This window comes from Thamnophis sirtalis, unplaced genomic scaffold (assembly GCF_051295495.1).
Source record: "Thamnophis sirtalis isolate CommonGarterSnake01/CBP01778 unplaced genomic scaffold, rThaSir2_p1.2 scaffold_7, whole genome shotgun sequence".
NCBI lineage: Eukaryota > Metazoa > Chordata > Lepidosauria > Squamata > Natricidae > Thamnophis > Thamnophis sirtalis.
In genome coordinates, this window is record NW_028261387.1 from 46,818,372 (window position 1) to 46,839,503 (window position 21,132).

The 21,132-nt window shown below is 39.5% G+C and overlaps 1 protein-coding gene across 2 annotated transcripts in view; it reads right to left on the reverse strand.

The window, feature by feature from the left end:
- The window catches only part of BAK1 (BCL2 antagonist/killer 1), a 28,380-nt gene extending 14,963 nt beyond the window's left edge, over nucleotides 1–13,417 (reverse strand). The window contains exons 1-2 of one of the 2 annotated variants that reach the window (XM_014056565.2): nucleotides 13,273–13,417; nucleotides 980–1,093 (exon numbers count right to left, since the gene is read on the reverse strand). In XM_014056565.2, the coding sequence (XP_013912040.1) occupies nucleotides 980–1,061 (82 nt within the window). In that variant the 5' untranslated portion in view covers nucleotides 1,062–1,093; nucleotides 13,273–13,417. Of the gene's footprint in view, nucleotides 1–979; nucleotides 1,094–12,836; nucleotides 13,208–13,272 lie in introns of those variants that run through there. The other variant, XM_014056564.2, reaches the window with a different exon arrangement.
- Between the last annotated feature and the right edge of the window lie 7,715 nt (nucleotides 13,418–21,132).

Here is a 21,132-nt window from a genome sequence, read left to right on the forward strand (position 1 = left end):
AGTGACAACCACCAATAAAACACGAAGAATTATTTCAACCTGATGATTACTTATATAGTACTCCCCTTTATCTCCTTGATACAAAAGCAATACTGATTATATATATATATAGTTAGTCACTTTGCAATGGCTTGATTATATACTTTGGTGCCCTCCAAATAATAGGGATGTTTATTATTGGTCACCCGGCAAGCAGAAGACATGAATGAGACTTTTCTGACCCAAAGCTTTCAAAGAGACATGTAACAGTGATAATGAAGGATGGAAGGGATAGCAATTATCCTGATATGTGCTGTCAATCCAACTCTACCAGCAGCCAGAGATGCAACAAATTCTTGGCCTCCATTGCTGGCAACTTTACTTGTTGGAGTAGGCAAAAAGAAGCAAAAAGAGAGAGGAAAGTGCTTTCTCCATTTAAGCAAAAGGTTTGGATGTAGGCTTTTTTTTTTTTTGAATTTGAGAATTAAATAACAGGAAAAGCAGTCACAGCACACTTATTAATTCAAAGAAAGAAAGACAGAAAGTCCTAAACATGCCTTTTCAAAATCTGAATTCAAAAGTCCTAAACAAGCTTGCTCCAAATTAGAACCTCCCAAATCCAGGGGCATTATCAATATTAGGTACTAATTAGGTTTTATGTTTGGGATGGGGCATATTGGGAAGCAGGAGGTGAGGATTGTAACGCTTAGTATATTATTTAGTAGAATTTACTGCAATAAGTGAAGGGTTTCTTGCATTCTTATTATGTTAATTCACCTTCTGTTTAAATCCTGGTGCTTTTGAGCTGGCATCGGGAGATATGTTTGATGTACCCTATGCCATGATCTGATCTGATCTCTCTACATAAATTCCTACAAAAAGCATTAAAATGTGATAGAGCTATATTCTTAGCAGAAGCCATTGCTACTGTCATGCTTAAGAAGATTGCCAACTGGTTATTCATCATCAGAGTCAATGGAAAAGCTGCAGCCATGTTTACCTGATGTCGTTTCTTGAGATGATCTGCGCCTTTCTCCTGTTCTTCTCCTGTCTGCTGAGTTGCTGCCATTCCATGAGGCCATGTTGGTATGTGCTTTGGTAGAACCGAATTAATCTGAAAAAGACAGACAAAATAGTCCTTATAAATGTTCCAGGATCACAAGCCCAACTTTCGCTTTCATCATTCAAACGTCTGCCTCACTTTCTCAGAAAAGCAATCCTTCCCCCCAAACATTGATCCTTAACTTCCTTAACTTAATTTTTGACACACTCATTTCAATTGTTCTCATAGATATACAGCAAAACAGCTCCTGAAAAGCAGACTGGAAATAAGAGCTGCTTAAAAAAACTTACAATGGTTTAAATTGATTTATTCATTTAGAAAATGTATATTTCCTCTTACTCGCACATGGCGATTCAAGGCAGCTTACAAGGATATAAAAACACAATATAAAAGAAATAAAAATAATAAAAGGAAAAATAATAAAATAATAATTGCTGAGACAGTGTTGGACATCTACAGACAGATAACATATACCTATATATGCAATACCCATGCCTTCAATTCTGAGATTGGCAAATTGATATCATAAATAAATATGTCAATATCTGATGAAGTTGCACAGCAATAAGAGAAACATTTATAAATAAAATTTAAGTATAAAGTAATGATTTAGTCACATACTTGTACATTAGGATTTGTATAAAACATAAGACTTATTATTAAAATGTAATACTTCCAAGTCCTAACCAAGAACCTAAGAATTATTATAGTGTCTTTAAAAAGAGGTAATTCCATGCAGGGTGTTGTTTTTGTAAAATTAGAGTGTTCAGGTCTGATAAACTCAATAATTCTAGATATCGAGGAAGTCTTTTATCTCTTTGATGGTTCCAATTATGCTTGGTGTAAAACAAAAGATTTCTTTTCCTATAAGTGCTTATTATTAAATTAAACATAGTACAATTCTTAGTTTTCTTGGCCTCTAAAGAATAGATGAGCCATGGTCCCAATTCTGATACTTGCTTTCTCCCAACTCCAGCTTAAATGTGTTGTTGTTAGTTGTGAAGTCGTGTCCAACCCATTGCAACCCGATGGACAACGTTCTTCCAGGCCTTCCTGTCCTCTACCATCCTCTGGAGTCCATTTAAGCTCACCCCTACTGCTTTGGTGACTCCATCCTGCCACCTCATTCTCTGTCGTCCCCTTCTTTTTTTGCCCTCAATCTTTCCCAGCATTAGACTCTTCTCCAGTGAGTGCTTCCTTCTCATTAGGTGGCCAAAGTATTTGACCAGCTTAAATTAGAGATGTTTATATCTGAGATGGCATGAAACCATTCATTTTTAGCCTTTCTTTCAGCAATTCCGGACTGCTTTTTAAAAGTAATCGCCATTTTGACAGAATGAGAAGTTTGGGAGTGATTTGCTTATGTGCTCAAACCCATGTAGATCTACTCAAGGTAATATGCAGCTGAAGTAAAGGTTGATATGACTAAGCAGAGACTCTGGTGCTGGCTGACAGGCTGGTAAACAGCTACTATTGAAAGAGGAGGGAAAGAAAATGATGATATTCTGGAAGAGTATGATATATTTACTCATTCGGTGGGTATACAAGGTAATGGTTGGCTTGGTGCCCTGCTTATTTATTTCTGATTAATGCAGCCCAACAGTTCTAATCCCCTTCACAATCCCATAAATCTGCCCTGAAAAAAATCCACTTTACAATCTAATGAACTCAAGGCCCAATTTCTGACTCTTTCAGTTAAATACAGATGTTGTTAATTATTTTGGAGAGCCCCTTCTCTTGCTTATGTAAGGAATTATGAGGTTTAGATTTATCAGCTTCCGTGTCTTCCTGGGTCAACTTCTGTTTTCACTATTGTTTGTCATATGCAATGGTTCCAAGAAATCACCTTAGGCATAATTTTGATAAAGAAAGGGTTTCATGACAGAAGGAAGTTGTTGCTCTTTGCATGAAGCTACTGTAGGAGTTGGAAAGTCAGAAGAGGCAAAGGTCTGTTTTATAGTTAGCACTAAGGACCTATATGACTTGGACAAACTGATAAGCAGTTGCTTATTTCTGGCTTTGCTTACTGATGCATCTATTTACTTGGGACTCGTTTTGGTTCCTCTTTCATTTCTTCTGCAAAAGAAAACTACTAGCATCGTGATGAATTAACTCTTTTCTAGTTGGAAGGAAAGAGAAGAGGTTGACCAGGAGTAAGGTGAACAAAGGCAACCCGTGTATCCTTGGGAGATGTGAAAGAACAAGTTAGGGATAAATTGTCATGGAGAGCATCTACACATGTATCTATGTGATGCCTGGGACTCAAAATGACAATACATCAGTCAATCAGTTGTCAGAGGGCCTGAATTTGCTTGTACCTTCATAGGTTTATTTTACATTTCTAACACGCATGATGAAAATATTTTTAAACTTTTTCTATTTTAAACAGACTGTACCAAAAGAAAGCTAGAAAAAATACAACTCCAGACAAACTAAGAAACAGAAAAGAAAAAAAAACATTCCTTATAAGTATTTATAATAATAAATATACTGCTATCATATATATTACAAAATAGATCTATCATAATAACAAATATTGCAGCATCTTCTGATTAGTAAAATATACTGCCTTTTTCAAACTAGATAGATCATGTATTTGATAAACACTGCTTAGCATTTTAAGTATCACATTTCCAATTTCTCATCATGAGTCTTCTAGCTCCCCCATTTGATATACCCACAATTCCTGATGTACAGATTCCAACATTTTGGTAAATAGTTCAACCTCATATTAACATCCTTAACGTTTAGAGAGTTTCCTATAAATTTGCTTATACATATTAACACACTATTCCAAAAAAGATCAGTTTATCCCATGACCATATCATATGGGTCGGTGAATCCTCACACATTTTATCCTGCACTTCTAAAATAGAAAATCTGATGTCCATCTTTTAAAATATATCCTTTGGAGAGTCCAATACACCCTAAATACATTTTAATGATCTATAACAATCCATGTTAACAATCAATTTATTGATGAAAGAATTTGATACTTGGAGGCATGGAAGATTTTAATATGTCCTGTGTGGATTGCTTAATACAATGTTAAGTCCCCAGGGATCCTTTACAGTAAAAGACAGGTTGACGTTAAGGTTCTTTGTGCTGCATAATCACCTAAATAGTCTTGTGCTTGCTATAATGTCATCTGGTTGTTGAGATGGTGGGTCTAGCTTTTAGATGATATCCAGGGAGTCTTGCCTTTTCCATAGGCATGTGAATATGATAAAATATCAATGCCTCTGTAAGAGTAGGGAAAAATCTAATGATTCATTTCCTTCTAATATGCCTTATTGTTAAAGGAGGTGGTAGTCTTCAAATTCTGAGATAATGTGACCCTCTAATATGATAAATCATATATGGTTGTATGGGAACTCCCCTCCCCATGAATAAAAGGCATTAATTCATTGGGCTAGGGTTTGGCAAGAAATATACTACATACAGTTTTCTAAGGAGATTCTCAGTCATCCAGGTCACTGTTCCCTCTAAGGTGCGCGGCCGCGCACATGGCAAGAAACCCCCGCGCAGAGGTTTCTAACTGCCGCGCAGAGGTTTCTTTCAAAGCAAACGTGGGGAAGTCCTTTGCAGGCGGCTAGAACTGGCCGCCCGCAAAGGACCTTCCCAAACTTGTTTCAGCGGCAGCTCTCAGCCTACGGCGGCAGCGTCACACAGGCTGTGGAAGGAGGGGGAGGAGGAGGGAACCAAAGAGAGGCTTTTGCCGAGTCTGTGCCCCACAGCCAGGACCGTCCTTGCGCCTCAAGCCGCGTTTCTTCCTGCAAAGCCCTTCTGGCGTCAAGCGGAACTCTCGGGTTGCCCGAAGGGCTTTGCAGGAAGAAACGCGGCTTGAGGCGCAAGGACGGTCCTGGCTGTGGGGCGCAGACCCGGTAAAAGCCTCTCTTTGGTTCCCTTCTCCTCCTCCTCCTTCCACAGCCTGCGTGACGCTTCCGCCATAGGCTGAGAGCTGCCGCTGCCGCTGCTGCACAACTGAGGGAGGGAGAGCGAAAGCAGAGGTAGCCTCAAATTTAATTTAAATTCTTTAAAATAATTTTTGAATTTCTCCTCACCAAACCTTTAAGACTGAAAGTTTTTCCTAACATGAACTTGAGCTAATATACTTAATATGAGAAAGGTGCAGCAATTAACACTGCTTTTTAAAAAGAACAATATTTCTCAATTGTTTATCTGTATGAAGTCTGCCTATCTTAAGTTCCTACTATACAAAAGGTATTACCTTCTAAGGCAACCTGTATACAATACATTAGTGGCCAATGTTACATTGTTCCTAATGACAAAATTAGAGCTGTGTTAAGCCTATGAAAAAAATCCCAAATGAATAAAATCATTATTAAGACCCAATGAAAAAATTACAAAAATTATGCATAAACTTTCATGTTCCCCAAATTTCCAATCCAAAACTTAACCCAGATTCTTCAGACATAGATTTGTAATTCAGAGTCAGACTCGATTATTAGAATGAATGCATTAATCAGGGGTGAATAATGTTGGTGAAATCTCATCTAACCTTCCATAATAATAACATACATACACAAATAGCTGACAGCCACATCTCTGAAACACTATTAAATCTGAACTAAATGTTTATCTAGAACTCAAATAAATAGCTGCTTTTTGGTTTTATTTTTTTTAATATTTATCAGTCTCTCTTTTATTCCATACTTCTGGTTGAAAGACTATTCTATGTCATGCTAAACAAATGCATGTTCTAGTGGCGGTGGGGGCTCGTTGGCATCTTCAGCAGCAGCCCTGCCTCCTGTGAAAAAAACCGAAGATGGAGCAGATCCACGCAGATGACGTTGCTGCAACATGACTGGAGGAGGAATTCTGGGAGTTGAAGTCAGCAAGGCTTAAAGCTGTCAGGTTTGAAGACCCCTGGGGTTTTTTTTCCTAAAGGGTTAGGGGTGCAAAGGTCTTGTAACTTGACAGCTTTAAGACTTGCGTGCTTCAATGCCAGAGTTTCTGAGCCAACATTTTGGTTGCTAAGCAGGACCGTTGTTAAGTGATACTGATATTATATAGTACTTTTAATTAAGCGGGTACCTTGAATAAACATAACTTTGAGTTTCAAATAACACTGATTTCGTTGTTGTCTTAGGTGACATCTGTGAAAAAAATTCAGGTGCTCAGGCATGAAAATGTGCCGCTCAAACACTATACTTTTCCGCTCACACTGAAAAAGAATTAGAGGGAACATTGATCCAGGTCAGGGTTGTCCCAAAGGTGCTTTGTTCAAACTTTCCTTGTTTTTCCTCAAGGAAAATAGTAATAGAATTGTACAATTTTATAAAGGAAAACAATGATTCTCACTAACACGTATGTTTCTGCAGACATTCCAAAAACAACAGATATATTACAACACTAACACATTCACAAAGATGCTGGGGCCATGTACTTAGTTTTAAGACATCTAGTGGATTGCCAATATATGGCAATAGTTTGCCACATGATCAACCGATATCAAGTATTATTACAGAATGCAGAAATGTGAGACTGGTCCATCTCAATGGGGTCAATCCATTTCTATCCACAAATATATTAGGTTTCAATAAAATCAAATTACAAAAACCTTACCAACTTTTTTTTTGAACAGAACAGATTTTAATGCCTGAATGTAAACATTTTCTAAATCAAATAAACACGACAGTATACAAATATTCCTTTCAGATTGTCATGCTGTTATTTAAGGATCTTGACACACAGAAGACTTGCACCTCTACTAAGAAATGTAAGCAGGTGGACAACTGATTAGTATCACTCATGATCCAAGCCTGAATCCCATGCCTGAAGCATATTGTAATCCCTTCTTTAAGTTGCTTGGGACTCTGGTCAACAACTACAGTTTGAGAAACTCTGTGTAAAGAATTAACTAATATCTGCAATGGGATCTTAAATTCTAAGTAAATAAGGGATTAGTCTTAAGCCAGAACATTTTCTTCCCCTTACTTGAATAAATTTCTGAGTCCTTGAAATGTCACAATCCGTATTTTTGTTCAGAATAATTCACAGATGGATAAATGGGAAAAGACATATATCATCTTCTATGAGGGCACTCAGTAATAAATTACTGGCAGTAATGAAATAATCTGCTGAGTCTATTTTATACTTACATGACAAAATTCTTTGCCACACATAGAAAAGAATAGGAAACATCATGAGAATTAGCCCACTTACATTATGTCTAGCGCAGTGTGTGTGTGTATAAAACATTTTTTCAAATGTTATTCCTATTTCATTATTTATTTGGTAGAAAGATGTCATTGCATGTTGGCAGCTAATTTTGTACAATGATACAATTGTACAAAATCACCATGGAGACTCCAATGAGTCCTTCATACATCACTGAAATGAAAAACTAAAGCCATTAATAATGGCAACTGATAAATTACCACTGCATCAAGTTATGTCAGTGAGACCAATGTTGCCAAGGAATTTCACAGAATTCTAGATCTGTAAGTTTCCTGAAAGGTTTTATTTAAAATAATATTGGGTTGCACTGGGAAGGTAATTTGTGTAGCATGATTTACTACATTATGCCAGGGCCGAGTATGCCCATTTTTCCTCTACTGCTTGTTTACTTGATAATTCATTTACAGATACATAATTCACTTGGCTGTTCCTTTTTCTCTTTATTTGCACAGAGTTGCTATTGGGGGAAAAACTGTCAATCCTGGATAATATAGCTTGTTCTCTGAAGGCAATGGCAAGTGAATGTACTATAAAATGTATTATTTTCTTCACAGCCCCTGCCCATTCAAAAATTCTGGTTGATGGAAGCCCTGATGAGCCCTCTTTGTCTTATGAAGAGGTTATTTCCCACACTCTGGTTGTTATTTCCCCTCAACCACTATTGTTTCCCCCACCCCCAAGACTGAATTAATGTTAGAACTTGAGTATGCTGGAAAGGCACAAACCAAAGATATAATTTGTGCCTAGTCTACCACCCATATGGCAAACTAAATGAACACAATATTTGAAATTATTGCTAATGAACTGCTTTAAAAAATCTTAAGATTTTAAAGGAAAAAATAATAATATAATCAGTATATGCTTTGATACTGCTTGGGCATAGATATAATAACCCTCATGTGTTTATACAGAAAGTGAATATTTCAATACTTTAGATGACATAAGAACATCATCTAGTCCAGCATTCTAACTAACATAGTGGCCACTTAGTTTCCAATTGGGAAACTTGCAAGTCTGGACTAGAATGTGGTATCTTCTTTTATTGGTTCCCAGCCAACAGCATTTAAGGCATGGTGCTGATGACTGGGGGAGGGGGGGGCAATAGATTTTCAAAGGAGTACCATATTTTTCAGAGTATAAGGTAGTTTTTGGGGAGGAAAATAAGAAAAAAAAACCTTCTGCCTCTGCCTACCCGCATCGATCGGTATTCATCAGGTTAGCGTCCTTCGCAAACAGCCTGGTCAGCTTCAGCACATTAACCTGATTTAGCACGAGCAGCTGATTGGTGGGTTGATCGGCCTCCCAGAATACCTCCAATCAGCTGTTCCCAGAGGTGAACTTTAGTAACAGGTTCGCTGATTGTGAGTGCACGCAGACATGCACTCACTACGGTACTTGTTGGGGCAGATACACAGCTTTAAAAATGCAACTGATCGTTGCAGGGCGCTCCAGTGAGTACAGCAGGCAAAGCGTGGCTTTCTGGGTTGCCATTTTGGCCTCTGCGCCTTACTTTTTCACTCTCCGAAAGCTCCGCTTGAGAGGCTGAGTTTGCAGCCTCCAAAAGATCCAAAAGTTCCATTTGAGAGGACATGTGGAGGCCGAAGAGTGGGGGCCAGTGGGTGGGTGGGGCTACATTCAGTGTATAAGACTCTTTTAGGGGGGCAAAATTGTGCATTGTACTCCAAAAAATATGGTACTTTGAAAATCAAAAACCTACTCTATAGACGAGCTACTGTAACAGAGAAGGCATACTTATAACAGAATGGGACAACTCCCCACAACCAACTCACCAAGCTGCAGAACAACTCACCGTGGGACAATTAGATAATTCAAATTAATAATTTTTAATATATATTTACATTTTTGTCATTCGCATTTCATTCTGCATCCTTTATTTAATTATTCTATTCCACCCTTTCTTTGATATTAGTATAGCACTTGTTCTGCTGGGACTTGGTCGCGGCAAGTTGGTGAGGCGAGCTGCCCATGGTGAGTTGGCTGTAGTGAATGGTCATAGATCCTGTTTACAAGATGTCACCTGAGAACATTGATTAATGGATGGGACATGAAATATGTATGCTCTATCAGACTTTGAGAAATAGACAGAAATGAGGGGATAGAAGTGATCCCTCAGACCAACTCTCTACCTTCATTTAATGACAAGCAACCATCAAAATTCCTACCCACTAACAGCCAAATCCTCTATGAACCTGTCCAGTCCTCTTTTAAAACCATCCAAATTGGCTATTGTTACCACTAGAGTCTTTGTCAACTTTTCTTCCCAGATAGGCTCACATACCCAGTCTATTGTTGCTCATTTTTGGACATAGAATTTACTCTTGGTAGAGAGGCAAATAAGATTCTTCTCCAATTTCTAATTAAAGTTATAATTTGCAAGAGGAAGACAAAAGCTGCTTTAAGTTTAATATCCTTTTGTGTTTTCAATCTGATCCCTTTTCTCTGTCAATGAAGGGAAGAGCTGGATGAAGAACCACAAAAATGATTTGGAAAAAGTGCTTAAGGGATCATGGGAACATCACCTCTCTCTCCTATTCAAAAGCCAGAATACATTTCTTCAAGATTTCCCCCCATTCAAATAAATGCAACTTGGAAAGGAGTATCATCTTCAGGATTGTGTGGAAGCTTGAAAAATGTTGGTCAGCTTTAATGAAGCACCTATAATACTCAGAACTGTTTCCAATAAAAAGACATCCCAAGCATATTATGGTACCTTATTCTTTTCTTCCTTCAATTCCCTGATATAGCTCCCATATTCCATTGTAATACAACAAAAGACAAGCTGTTTTCAATCATCACTTTTTGTTTCACTGCTTTCTCTTGCAGTCATTTTCCTCCCATTCCCCTTTAATTTTCCTGGTACAGTTTTACACAGGACAGCAATCCGTCCTGCTGCTAGAGAACTAGGTTCAACAATAACCATAACTGCCAAGCACAAAGGAAATGATGCATCACCAAGTCTATGAACACAATTAGCAAATTAATACAGGAAATCCTTGACTTACAACCACAATTGAGCCCAAAATTTCTGTTGTTAAGTGAGACATTTGTTAAGTGAATTTCCTCCCATTTTATAACTTTGCTTGCTCAACAGGCCATTTCCGGCCTCCAAAGGGCCACTGGGGATGCAGGGAAAGCCATTTTCACCCTCCCCAAGCTCCTAGAAAGCCTCTGGAGCCTGGGGACGGAGAAAAACAGGTCCACCATGCCATTGCACGCCAAAGGTAGGGGGAGAGCGGGGGGTTGCGCACATGCGCAGGGGGGGGTGTTGCATGCATGCACAGGGAGGAAGGGCACATTATGGATTATAATGTGCCCTTCCTTATGGATGTGGGCATGCAGGGACACACCCCCGGTCTTGCCACTTTTGGCACGTGATGGCAAAAGGGTTAGCCATCACCGCTCTATTATGTTCCTCATATGCAGTTGCCAACCTTGTGAATCATCTTTGCTTATTTTTACAGCTCTTAGTAGTTATGGGCAGTGATAATCTCAGTGCAAATAATACAAGATTCCCCTTGCTTTCTTAGAGTAAACAATCCATTGGGCCTGCCCCACAAAAAAGAATTTAAGAGGCTTCCGTGTTAACTTCTTGTGCTGCATTTCTCTCACCTTTTATCACAGTAAATCATTTATCACTCATCACACTTGGTTAGCCTGTAAGGCTACAGAGAACATAAGCTTGACCTAACATGGAGCCAGGTTCTTAAGAAGCCCTATTTGAACTTTATTGTCTCAAACATAATGGCTATTTTGTTAAACAAATTATTCCAGTTGTTACTGGCCCAAATGCCACCATGTGCTTGGAAAATGTGTCTCTAAACAACTTAATACATTTGTTTAACCATGACTAATTAAATAAGCAACAGCTGACTGAGTTTATATATCCCATTCTTTTTACCACATGGTTTAATTTTGGCTTAGCGTGTTTTGTGAACTCATCCAGATTCTCTCAAATCGTGAAATATACAGGAGCTAAAAAGTGTATTAAACAGAAAAGTCATTTTGATAATTCATTCAACTGGCATCTAAATTGGGGGGAGGGGATTCTATTTGTTTCTTTATTCTCTTTCACAGTAAATAGCAAAACTAGGCTAGGATTGGTTCTTACTTTGATATAAGGCCATCAAGGAATACCAAGGCACAAGAGTGGTCTTGAAAGGCCCCCTCCCCCCCAAAACCTCAGAAGGTACTAAGGGCAAACCACTTCCCTTAATAAATCTACACTGATAACAAAGCACCAAGAATAAATCTCAACTGAAGATTTATTCTTGAAGATCTGGAAAAAAAACAATGTTAATTTACACCGCTATGGAATATTTATACCACATCATTCTTGTCATTTTGCAGCTATTTGTTGCTTTTGTATATTGTTGCTTATTTAGAGAGAAAACAAATATGAAAAAAACAAGTGCTTTTTTTTCTCCTTTATTTTGCCTTCCTGTTCCTCATCTATCCCCAAATTAAATTGGCAATTGAAAAGGAAGAGTTGTGACTAATAGATTGAACCTAATGATGTTTTTCTGATAATTATGAAAGTGAAAGTCAAATATCTCTGGGCTATCCAAATTAGAGTAGAAGCCACCTAAAGCCAGTCCTATACTATATACTTTTTTTGTCCTGAATAACTCATTGTATTCATATTTGCATAGGAGAAACAATTAAAATGATTGTTAGGTAAAGGTGGTTCCGAAAAGCCTCATTTTCTTATATTATATTTATATGCCTTATATTTATAGTATTAACACAGTCAGATTTAATAATAGTTTAATCTTTAAAGGAACAATTATATAACCATATTTCTGAAATAATCCACCTTATAATGCCATTCTTAAACTGATGCAAATATTGCTGTAAAATATCTTGGTAACTTCCAGATATATGAACTTGAATTCCCTGAATAGTGGAATGGGTCTAGTGCTGACAATTCTGAGAGTTGGAAGTTGCCAAAGTTGGAAAACAATATTCTAAAGCTATATCATAAATTAGATTTTGACCAAGCACAATTAAACTATCTACTAACCAACTCCATGCAAACTCATGAATTGGCAAAACACAATGCATCTTAAGTTAAAACCAAACTGGTTAGGTTCATGCAACCCAATAAGGTCCCCTCTCATAGGCTCCCTGTTGTGACAAACCGTTGTTGTTGTTGTTGAAATTCAGGTGAAACAAATGTTAATTCTGGCAACAGAACACTTCATACTTGTGCTAACCCGTCTTGCTGTGGCCGGTTAAAACGGAAGTTTTGAGTTAGGGATACCATTCTCAACGTTATCAGAGCAAGCCTTACACTTTCCGGGGCTCGTTTTAAACTGGTTTTTTGTTACTCCCGAGAAAAGTCAGCAAGTATTCCGTGCAGCCCTACATTATAAGGCACAAGAAGAGAGGAGCAAGTCAAAACAACCACCTATGAACATTTATAACGCACCTCGGAAAAATTACCACTGTTAATAGTACCATCGTTAAGAAAGGGATGAACGTAGGTCCGTTAAGGAAAACACGGACACCCCTTGTAAATTTCATGCCCCAAGTTAAAAGCTTATTAATCCGGAGTAACTCCCCAACTTACAATATCTATCTTTCCACGGCGAGAGCAAGGTTTTATCCCCAGCGATGCACCACGAAGCTCGGAGGAAAGAGGTGGATTGCCGCGTTCTGTTTTTCAGCGATCTCTCGCCTGGAGGCTCGTCCTTCTCCCCGGGTCCTCCTTCCTTGACCCTCCTGCTCCTCGGAAGCACCACTTAGGCCTGCGGCGCACTTTTGCTCAGCCGAGCAGGCGGCGCTTCAGGGCGCAAGCGTGGCCAGCAGCAGAGCCTCGCATCCCCCGCTCCACCCACCACCCACAAGAAGCGACCCCCCCAAAGAAATAGATGCGATATTTCTTCCCGCTTTCCTTGGGCCGGGAAGAGGCAGAAGATCGCAGTTTCTGCACGGCTCGGGCATCCCACGACGTCAGGACCCGCCTTCGCGCGGATTCCCCGCCTTTCCCGGCCGCGGTAACTCACCGCGCTCCTAGGGATCGGTGGCGGCGGCCGCGCCCTTTCCACCCAGCCGTCTTTTTCAGAAGAAAGTTGGCCCAGCTCTTGCACCGCTGTCGTTCTCCGCCGCCCGCGGTCTTGTGCTGCCGGCAAGAGAAAGCCAGACAGCCTTTGCTCCGAAAGAAAGGATGAAGTCCAATAATAATAATCATCATAGATGCAAACCAGGTGAAAGCAACGGAACTTTATGCAGCGCCCTCTAGAGGAGGGGTCTCCAACCTTGGCAATTTTAAGACTTGTGGACTTCAATTCCCAGAGTGCCTCAGCCGACTTTGCTGGCTGAGGAACTCTGGGAGTTGAAGTCCACAAGTCTTAAAGTTGCCAAGGTTGGAGACCCCTCCTCTAGAGGTCATGTGCTCCGTAGCTCCGTATGCTGTGCAGAAAAATCTGGGGTAGAGGAGTGGGAGGGAAATCGCTTCCTTTTGCCCTGCTGGAATGGGGATCGAAAACCTGCGTTCGTATACGCAGGTCAGACTACTGGCAAGATACGATTATGGGAAGCGGAGAAAAAGGGTTTAAACATTCCGAAAGGAAAACTTGCTAAGTCTATACTAAGTCTATACTTAAACTTGATTGCAGAAAATAGGACTTCAGTAATAGAGTGGTCAATGCCTGCTGGAATGCACTACCTGGTACTGTGGTTTCTTTAGACTGTCTACTGTCGACCTCACCCCATTCCTAAGAGGTCTTTAAGGGGCGTGCATAAGTGCACCAGCGTGCCAACTGTCCCTGTCCTAATATTCCCTGGTATTTGTGATTATTTCATGCATTCATAATCATGTTTATACTTATATCTGTTATCTAATTCAGTGTTTTTCAACCTTTTTTGTGCAAAGGCATACTTTTTTCATGAAAAAAATCACGAGGCACACCACCATTAGAAAATGTTAAAAAAATTTAACTCTGTGCCTATATTGACTATATATAAAGTAATTCTCCCACGGCACACCTTACACTATGTCACGGCACACTAGTGTGCCACGGCACAGTGGTTGAAAAACACTGATCTAATTCATGCTTGATGAAATAAATAAATAAATAAATAAATAAATAAATAAATAAATAAATAAATAAATAATAATACGACAATGCCATTCATCCGGTGTGTCCATTGGGCGGGGGGGGGGGGAGGCTCAGTGGTGACTCCTGGACTAGTCCCTGTACTTTGGAAGTGGTTTGCCATTGCCTCCCCTCTAAGGCTGAGAAGTTGACTGGCCCAAGGTCACAGGTTGGCTTCATGTCTAAAGTGAGACTAGAACTAATTTCCAGGCATTGGGATAGGACATCAAGAACATCACTTATTTCATCGGGTTAAAGATGTATCATGGTATATGGTATGGCATCAAGTTATATCATGGTGGCGGATGATCTTACCTAATAGTTCATGTAGATGTTAAATAGAGAGGGTACTAGAGCTTCCTGGTGAGGAATGGGTAGAGATAGATGATGATCATGGCTAAGAACAAAGAACTGGCAAGTAGATTGGTCACCCAGAACCTTTCTGAACAAGGAGAGGATGGGAGATTGCCCTCTTGCGCTCTGTATCGCTGCTTCTTGCGAGGAGGTTGCAAGACAGGACAGCAGTTTCCCATGGGTTTGAATGTCAGGTGGCAAAAGCTCATGCTTTCAACTTTTGAGGGCACCAAGTTTATTAACTCACTTTCTAATCACTTTTGAAAATTACTTATTCAGCTGCATTAAGAATATTAAGAGATCCTCAAAACAAGTTTGAAAAGGACTATCTTCATTTTGAATAAAAGTAAAATGAACTATAAGCTTAAGAACATAAAGACTTAGAAATAAATGGAAAAGAAAAAAAATCTGATTTAAGAAGGTTATAAATGAACTAAAAGATCAGACACACTTGAAATAAGGGTAAGATTGTCTCAAAGGTGCTTTTTCAAAAGGCAACTGGACTGTTTTTTTTTTCCTTGAAAAAGATGAAGCTTCTCAACTAAGAAGCTTCATCAGTTGATTTATGACCATTCATTTAGCAACCATACAAAGGTACAATGGTGCTGAAAAAACTCCGGACTTTGCATGTACAAGTTACGACTATCACACCATGCCCATGATCACAATTTGGACACCTGACAACTGACTTGCATTTATGACCAGTTGCAGTGTCACACAATTATGATTTGCAACCTTTTTTTTGCTATTTTTCAGAAAAACGGGTTCACACAACTGTGATGTTCACTCAGTGACTGCATATTAGCTTAATGACCATAGTATTTTGCTTAACAAGTTGAAGTCCTCACATCTTAAACCTGCTAAGGTTGAGAAGCACTGTCACCATGCCACATGCACAATTCTGAAAACTTGAAGGGGAAGTAAAACTGTTCCACATGAATCAATATTGGAGAAGAATAGCAACAGACTGTACCAATTAACTTCTCCATGCCCATCTTTAATGCTAATAATAAAAATCTTGCAGGTGAACTGATAATGTTTAGTATAGTGGTTAAGGTGCTGGCCTAGAAACCAGGAAACTGAATTCTAGTCCTGTCTTGGGCATGAAAGCCGGCTGGTGATTTTGGGTCAGTCACTCAGTTGAACTCACTTCACAGGGTGGTGGGTGGAGTAAAGAGTATTATGTATATTCACTACTCTGAGTTATATATAAAGTAATAAAGGTGGGATAGAAATGTAATACATTAAATAAAATGGTATAAAATGGGATATACAGGTAGTCCTCAACTTATGACCACAATTGAGCCCAAAATTTCTGTTGTTAAGTGAGTTTTGCCCCATTTTACAGATTTTCTTGCCAGTGTTGTTAAATAAATCACTGCAGTTATTAGTAAGTTGGTTGTTGAGTGAATCCAGCTACCCCATTGACTTGGCTTATCAGAAGGTCGCAAAACGGGATCACGTGACCCCAGGAGACTACAACTGTCGTAAATATGAGTCCATTGATAAACATCTGAATTTTGATCACATGACTATGGGGCTGCTACAATGGTTGCAAATGTAAGAAATGGTCATAAGTCACTTTTTTCTGTGCTGTTGTAACTTTTGACGGTCACTATATGAACTGTTGTAAGTCAAGGATTACCTCCAATACAAATGGCAGAGAAACTTTATCTGTAAGCAGTTGAAACATTTTAAAATCATGCATAATTGAATGCATTTGGTAGCTGACATGCACGCTTTTTTGACTGTATTTGACAGTTTAGAACAATTAATCAGTGGAACAGCTTGCCTCCAGAAGTTGTGAATGCCCCAACACTGGAAGTCTCTAAGAAGATGTTGGATAGCCATTTGTCTGAAATGGTATAAGGTTTCCTGCCTAGGCAGGGGGTTGGGCTAGAAGACCTGCAAGGTCCCTTCCCACTCTGCTATTGTATTGTGTTGTATTATTGTTTGCATTTGACAGTTCTGCAACACCTCTCCTCCAGGAAAAAAGAAAAAGGAGAATAGCAAAGCACTGTAAATGGTAGATCTTAATCATGTGACAATTTCTATAAGAGCCCAAAACATCTTCAACATACAATAATTACAAAATGGACATCCTATATCGGAATGGGCCTCCTTGAAAGACAATGGGACTACAGTTTGATGGAACCATATTTTTTTTTATTTCAGTTGATGTACCCAAATAATAATAGGAAAGTTGTTGAAGATAATTATCACTAATGATATCGGAATCTGGCTGGGTATAAGCTTCTTTAGTATTTCTATGGAGCTTTTTTTGTTCTGAAAAATGAATGAGTGTGATGCAGTTATGTTGACATATTCTTTATTTTCTATCTGATGAAAGTTGTGCCAATTCAAAGGTAGAAAGAAGCTTCAAATGATGCAGGGGCCTGGACAGAGCATCCCTCAGGCGTTCTCTAGATCAAACACATCTTTATTACATGCCATCTGACAGCAGAAATGTTTCTGCTGGCTGCCATATAATTCTTGTGACACTATGCAGACTGCATACATATACCTTTTGTGGAACACAGAAGTCCATGACAATAGATTCTTGGGGCACGCTGGAGCTAAAACATTTAACATGGCTTAAAGTTTAATTAAAATTTCATGGGTTCCTCTGCATCAGATGCATGAGAATTTTGTAACCAAATAAAAATAACAAAGACTTGTTCGATTTGAGTTGCATTTCTGGTGATGTCATGGACTCATTCATGCATTTTTTGTGGTGAGAGGATGGAAGTCATTGCTTTCTTTGACCGGGTGGGGGGTGGGGGGCATTGGCTTCCCAGTCTTGCCTGTAGCCATGGAATTCTCTGGTCATCTTCTATCTGTGTACTTATTAGGTCCATCAGTGCTTAGCTTCTGAGTCCGAACAAAGGTTCTTTCCATTGCCATTGTGTTAGTAGCAATAAGGACTGTGATAGAACCTGAGAATTCCAGAGTTCTGGACTTGCAGTTTTAATTGCTAGTGTAAATGAGTAATAATATTATAGGTAGTCCATGACTTACGACCACAATTGAGCCCAAAATTTCTGTTGGTAGGACAGTTGAGTTTTGCCCCAATTTATGACAGTTGTTAAGTGAATCACTGCAGTTTTAAGTTAGCAAGATGTTTGTTAGGTGAATTTGCCTTCCCCTTGACTTTGCTTCTCTGAAATAGCAAAAGTGGATCACCTGACCCTGGGACACTGCAACTGTCATAAATACGAGCCAGTTGCCAAGAGTCTGAATTTTGGACACACAGCCATGGGGATCCTGCACATATGTGTGGACAATGGTCATAAGTCACTTTTTTCAGTGCCATTGAACAACCATGAAATGAATGATTGTAAGTTGAGGACTACAAATGGCAGCCTCTTTGGGTTCAAAAACTAAGGAGTGATGAACCTAATACATAACTACCCCTATCCTACTTCTGTAAGAATTGCTATATGATTTATCATAAAGAGTCTGTGGTTGATGATACAATGACCTGTTAAAGCCTAAGGGCAAAGCATCTGAATGCTTAATTTTGCTGTTGATTGTATTTGCAATGTAGGCGCTAAAACAAAGGAGCGTTTAAGCTAGAAGTCTGATTTCGTTTTAAGTACGCTGAGATAATATGTTCTATTAATTAAAGGTAAAGGTTCCCCTCTTACATATGTGCTAGGCATTCTCGACTCCAGAGGGCGGTGCTCATCTCTGTTTCAAAGCCAAAGAGCAAGGGCTGTCTGAAGACATCTCCGTGGTCATGTGGTCAGCATGACTAAACGCTGAAGGTGCACAGAACACCTTCCCACCAAAGGTGGTTCCTACTTTTCTACTTGCATTTTTACATGCTTTTGAATTGCTAGTTTGGTAGAAGCTGGGACAAGTAACGGGAACTCACTCCATTACACGGTGGTAGGGATTCGAACCACTGAACCTTTCTGATAGACAAGCTCGGCATCTTAGCCACTGAGCCACTGCGCCCCTGTTCTATTTATTAAGAGCTCTCAAATATTAGCCTGAAAATGTGAAGTTTTGTTAGCCCAAGGATCTATTTTGTTCACAACAATATTAATTTTGTTGCAATTACAAAAAAAAACAACCCAGCTAATGAAAATGCTACTGAGTGGACTGGATAGGATTTGTTAAAAAAACAATTGCCGTAAATCGAAACTGACTAATTTGGAGAGAGAATAGAAGGTCAAGAGTATTTGTAGAACTGAATTATGTTTGAAATTTTTAAAAGAACTTAATCTAGATCAGTGTTTTTCAAACTTGGCGACTCGAAGATATCCGAACTTCAACTCCCAGAATTCCCTAGCCAGCATTCACTGGCTGGGGAATTCTGGGAGTTGAAGTCCAGATACATTCATGGAGGGAGACCAGAGGTGGGTTTCTGCTGGTTTGCCCCTGATTGGGCGAAACGGTAGTGGTGGCGGCGGGAGGCTCCGCCCACCCACCTGGATGCTTCTGTGCATGCACAGAAGCATCACGAGCGCATGAGCACACAAACAAACCATAGTAGTAAAATAAATTGAAACCCACCACTGAGGGAGATATGAACTTGTAGGGCTACATGCCTAGAAAATGTGAGGTTGCACTTCCAGAATTCAGCACTCTTTTAACATTTTATTGAGATAGTGGGTTTAATATGCCTGCCTTCGGGTTCTATAATGACACAAAGACTGCTAGTATAAATTTGCTCTGTCCTGATAGATGGTCGTTTCTCTACTTTGGGAATAAAGAAAGTAAAATCTGCTGTTCTAATAATTTCCTGAAATGAGGGCACTCATAATGCAGCTATTGGTGTCTGCTTTGCCTCTCCCAACAATTGTGCACTCCCACCAGCCTGCTATGCAAGAAAAACCAGTCAGTTGCTATCCTTCACAAAATAGTAAGGCAGGGCCATGTCAACAATTCCATACTGCTTTGTCTCCTTCTGGTTTTTTTTTGGCCATTGCTTGTATAGGCTGCAATCTGATGTTACAGTCTGATAGTATTGTGAGCTGCCTTCAGAGAACATTCCTTGAAAAGGGCCACACGCGCATAAAAGTACGCATCTGCACATGTGTACACACACAAAGACACACAAAGTTTCTTCTTGTAGAAGTACACTGCTTATCTCAGAAGATATTGACGTTTTGCTAGTTGAGCACATGCCTTACATCTGAAGATTCCTGGTTCAGTCTGTAGCAGAGGTGTTATTCAGCAGGTTCGCACCAGTTCTGGAGAACTGGTAGCGGAAATTTTGAGTAGTTCGGGGAATTGGTAAATACCACCTCTGATTGGCCCCACCCACATCTATTCTGTGCCTGTTGAGTCCCAGTTGATCGGGAGGGAATGGGGATTTTGCAGTAACCTTCCCCTGCCACCTCCACCAAGCCACACCCACCAAGCCATGCCACACCCACCAAGCCACACCCACAGAACCGGTAGTAAAAAAATTGAATCCCACCATTGGTTTGTAGTACTTCTATTTAAAGGAGTGAAAAAATGTGAGACATGACATGTCTCTTTAAGATTCTGGAGAGGTTGCTGGTGTTTTAGGCTTCATTATTAGCATTTTAAAAGGTGATATTGGTACTTTTAACATGGTGGTCTAGTCTTTTTTTTTAATCTTCAAGAAAGCAGTTTTTATTTCTTAGCCAAGACAATGTCTTTTGCTATGCAAGAACTTGTCTTTTCAGCATTAAACAATAGAGTGAACTCTGGAAGTCCTTGAATACACTTGCACGTTTAAGGAAGATAAAAACTCAGCTAGGAAAGTGTAATGTAACCCATAATTTTGCCACTTCCCACATTTTCCCACATTTCCCACATCTCACATGTAATCAATGTCTTTCTTTGTTTGATTCACTTGTTTTCTAATGTATCACATAAATTGAATATATGAATGCTTTATTTCTGTGCCCCGTAAAAAGAATTGACTCCCCCCTTAATAAATGCTCTTTGCTTTGCCTGAATTAATGTACTTGGGGATTCATAATTTTTGGTGGGCAAAGAAGCCCCTTTGCGAAGGTAAAAGTATCTTTTTCAAATCCAGGGATCAAAATTCTTATCAGCATAATGCCAAGCTTATGGTGCCTGAGCTTCGCAGCAACATTGATAGACATTAAAAGGCAATTCTAGGATATTTGGATGAATGATACACCCCACTGTTGGGCTGCATTAGAGGTATCCTGTTATCGCTTACGTAAGATCATTATTCAAATGTTACTAATTATCAAGAGATCAATAATTTAGGCCCAAGACACAGCTGTTTCAGAGCTGGTATTCAGCAGGTTCTGACCAGTTCTGGAGAACCAGTAGCAGAAATTTTGAATAGTTCAGATAACTGGTAAATGCCACCTCTGACTGGCCCCACCCCCATCTATTCTCTATCTCCCAGGTACCAGTTGATCAGGAAGGAATTGGGATTTTGCAGTAACCTTCCCCTGG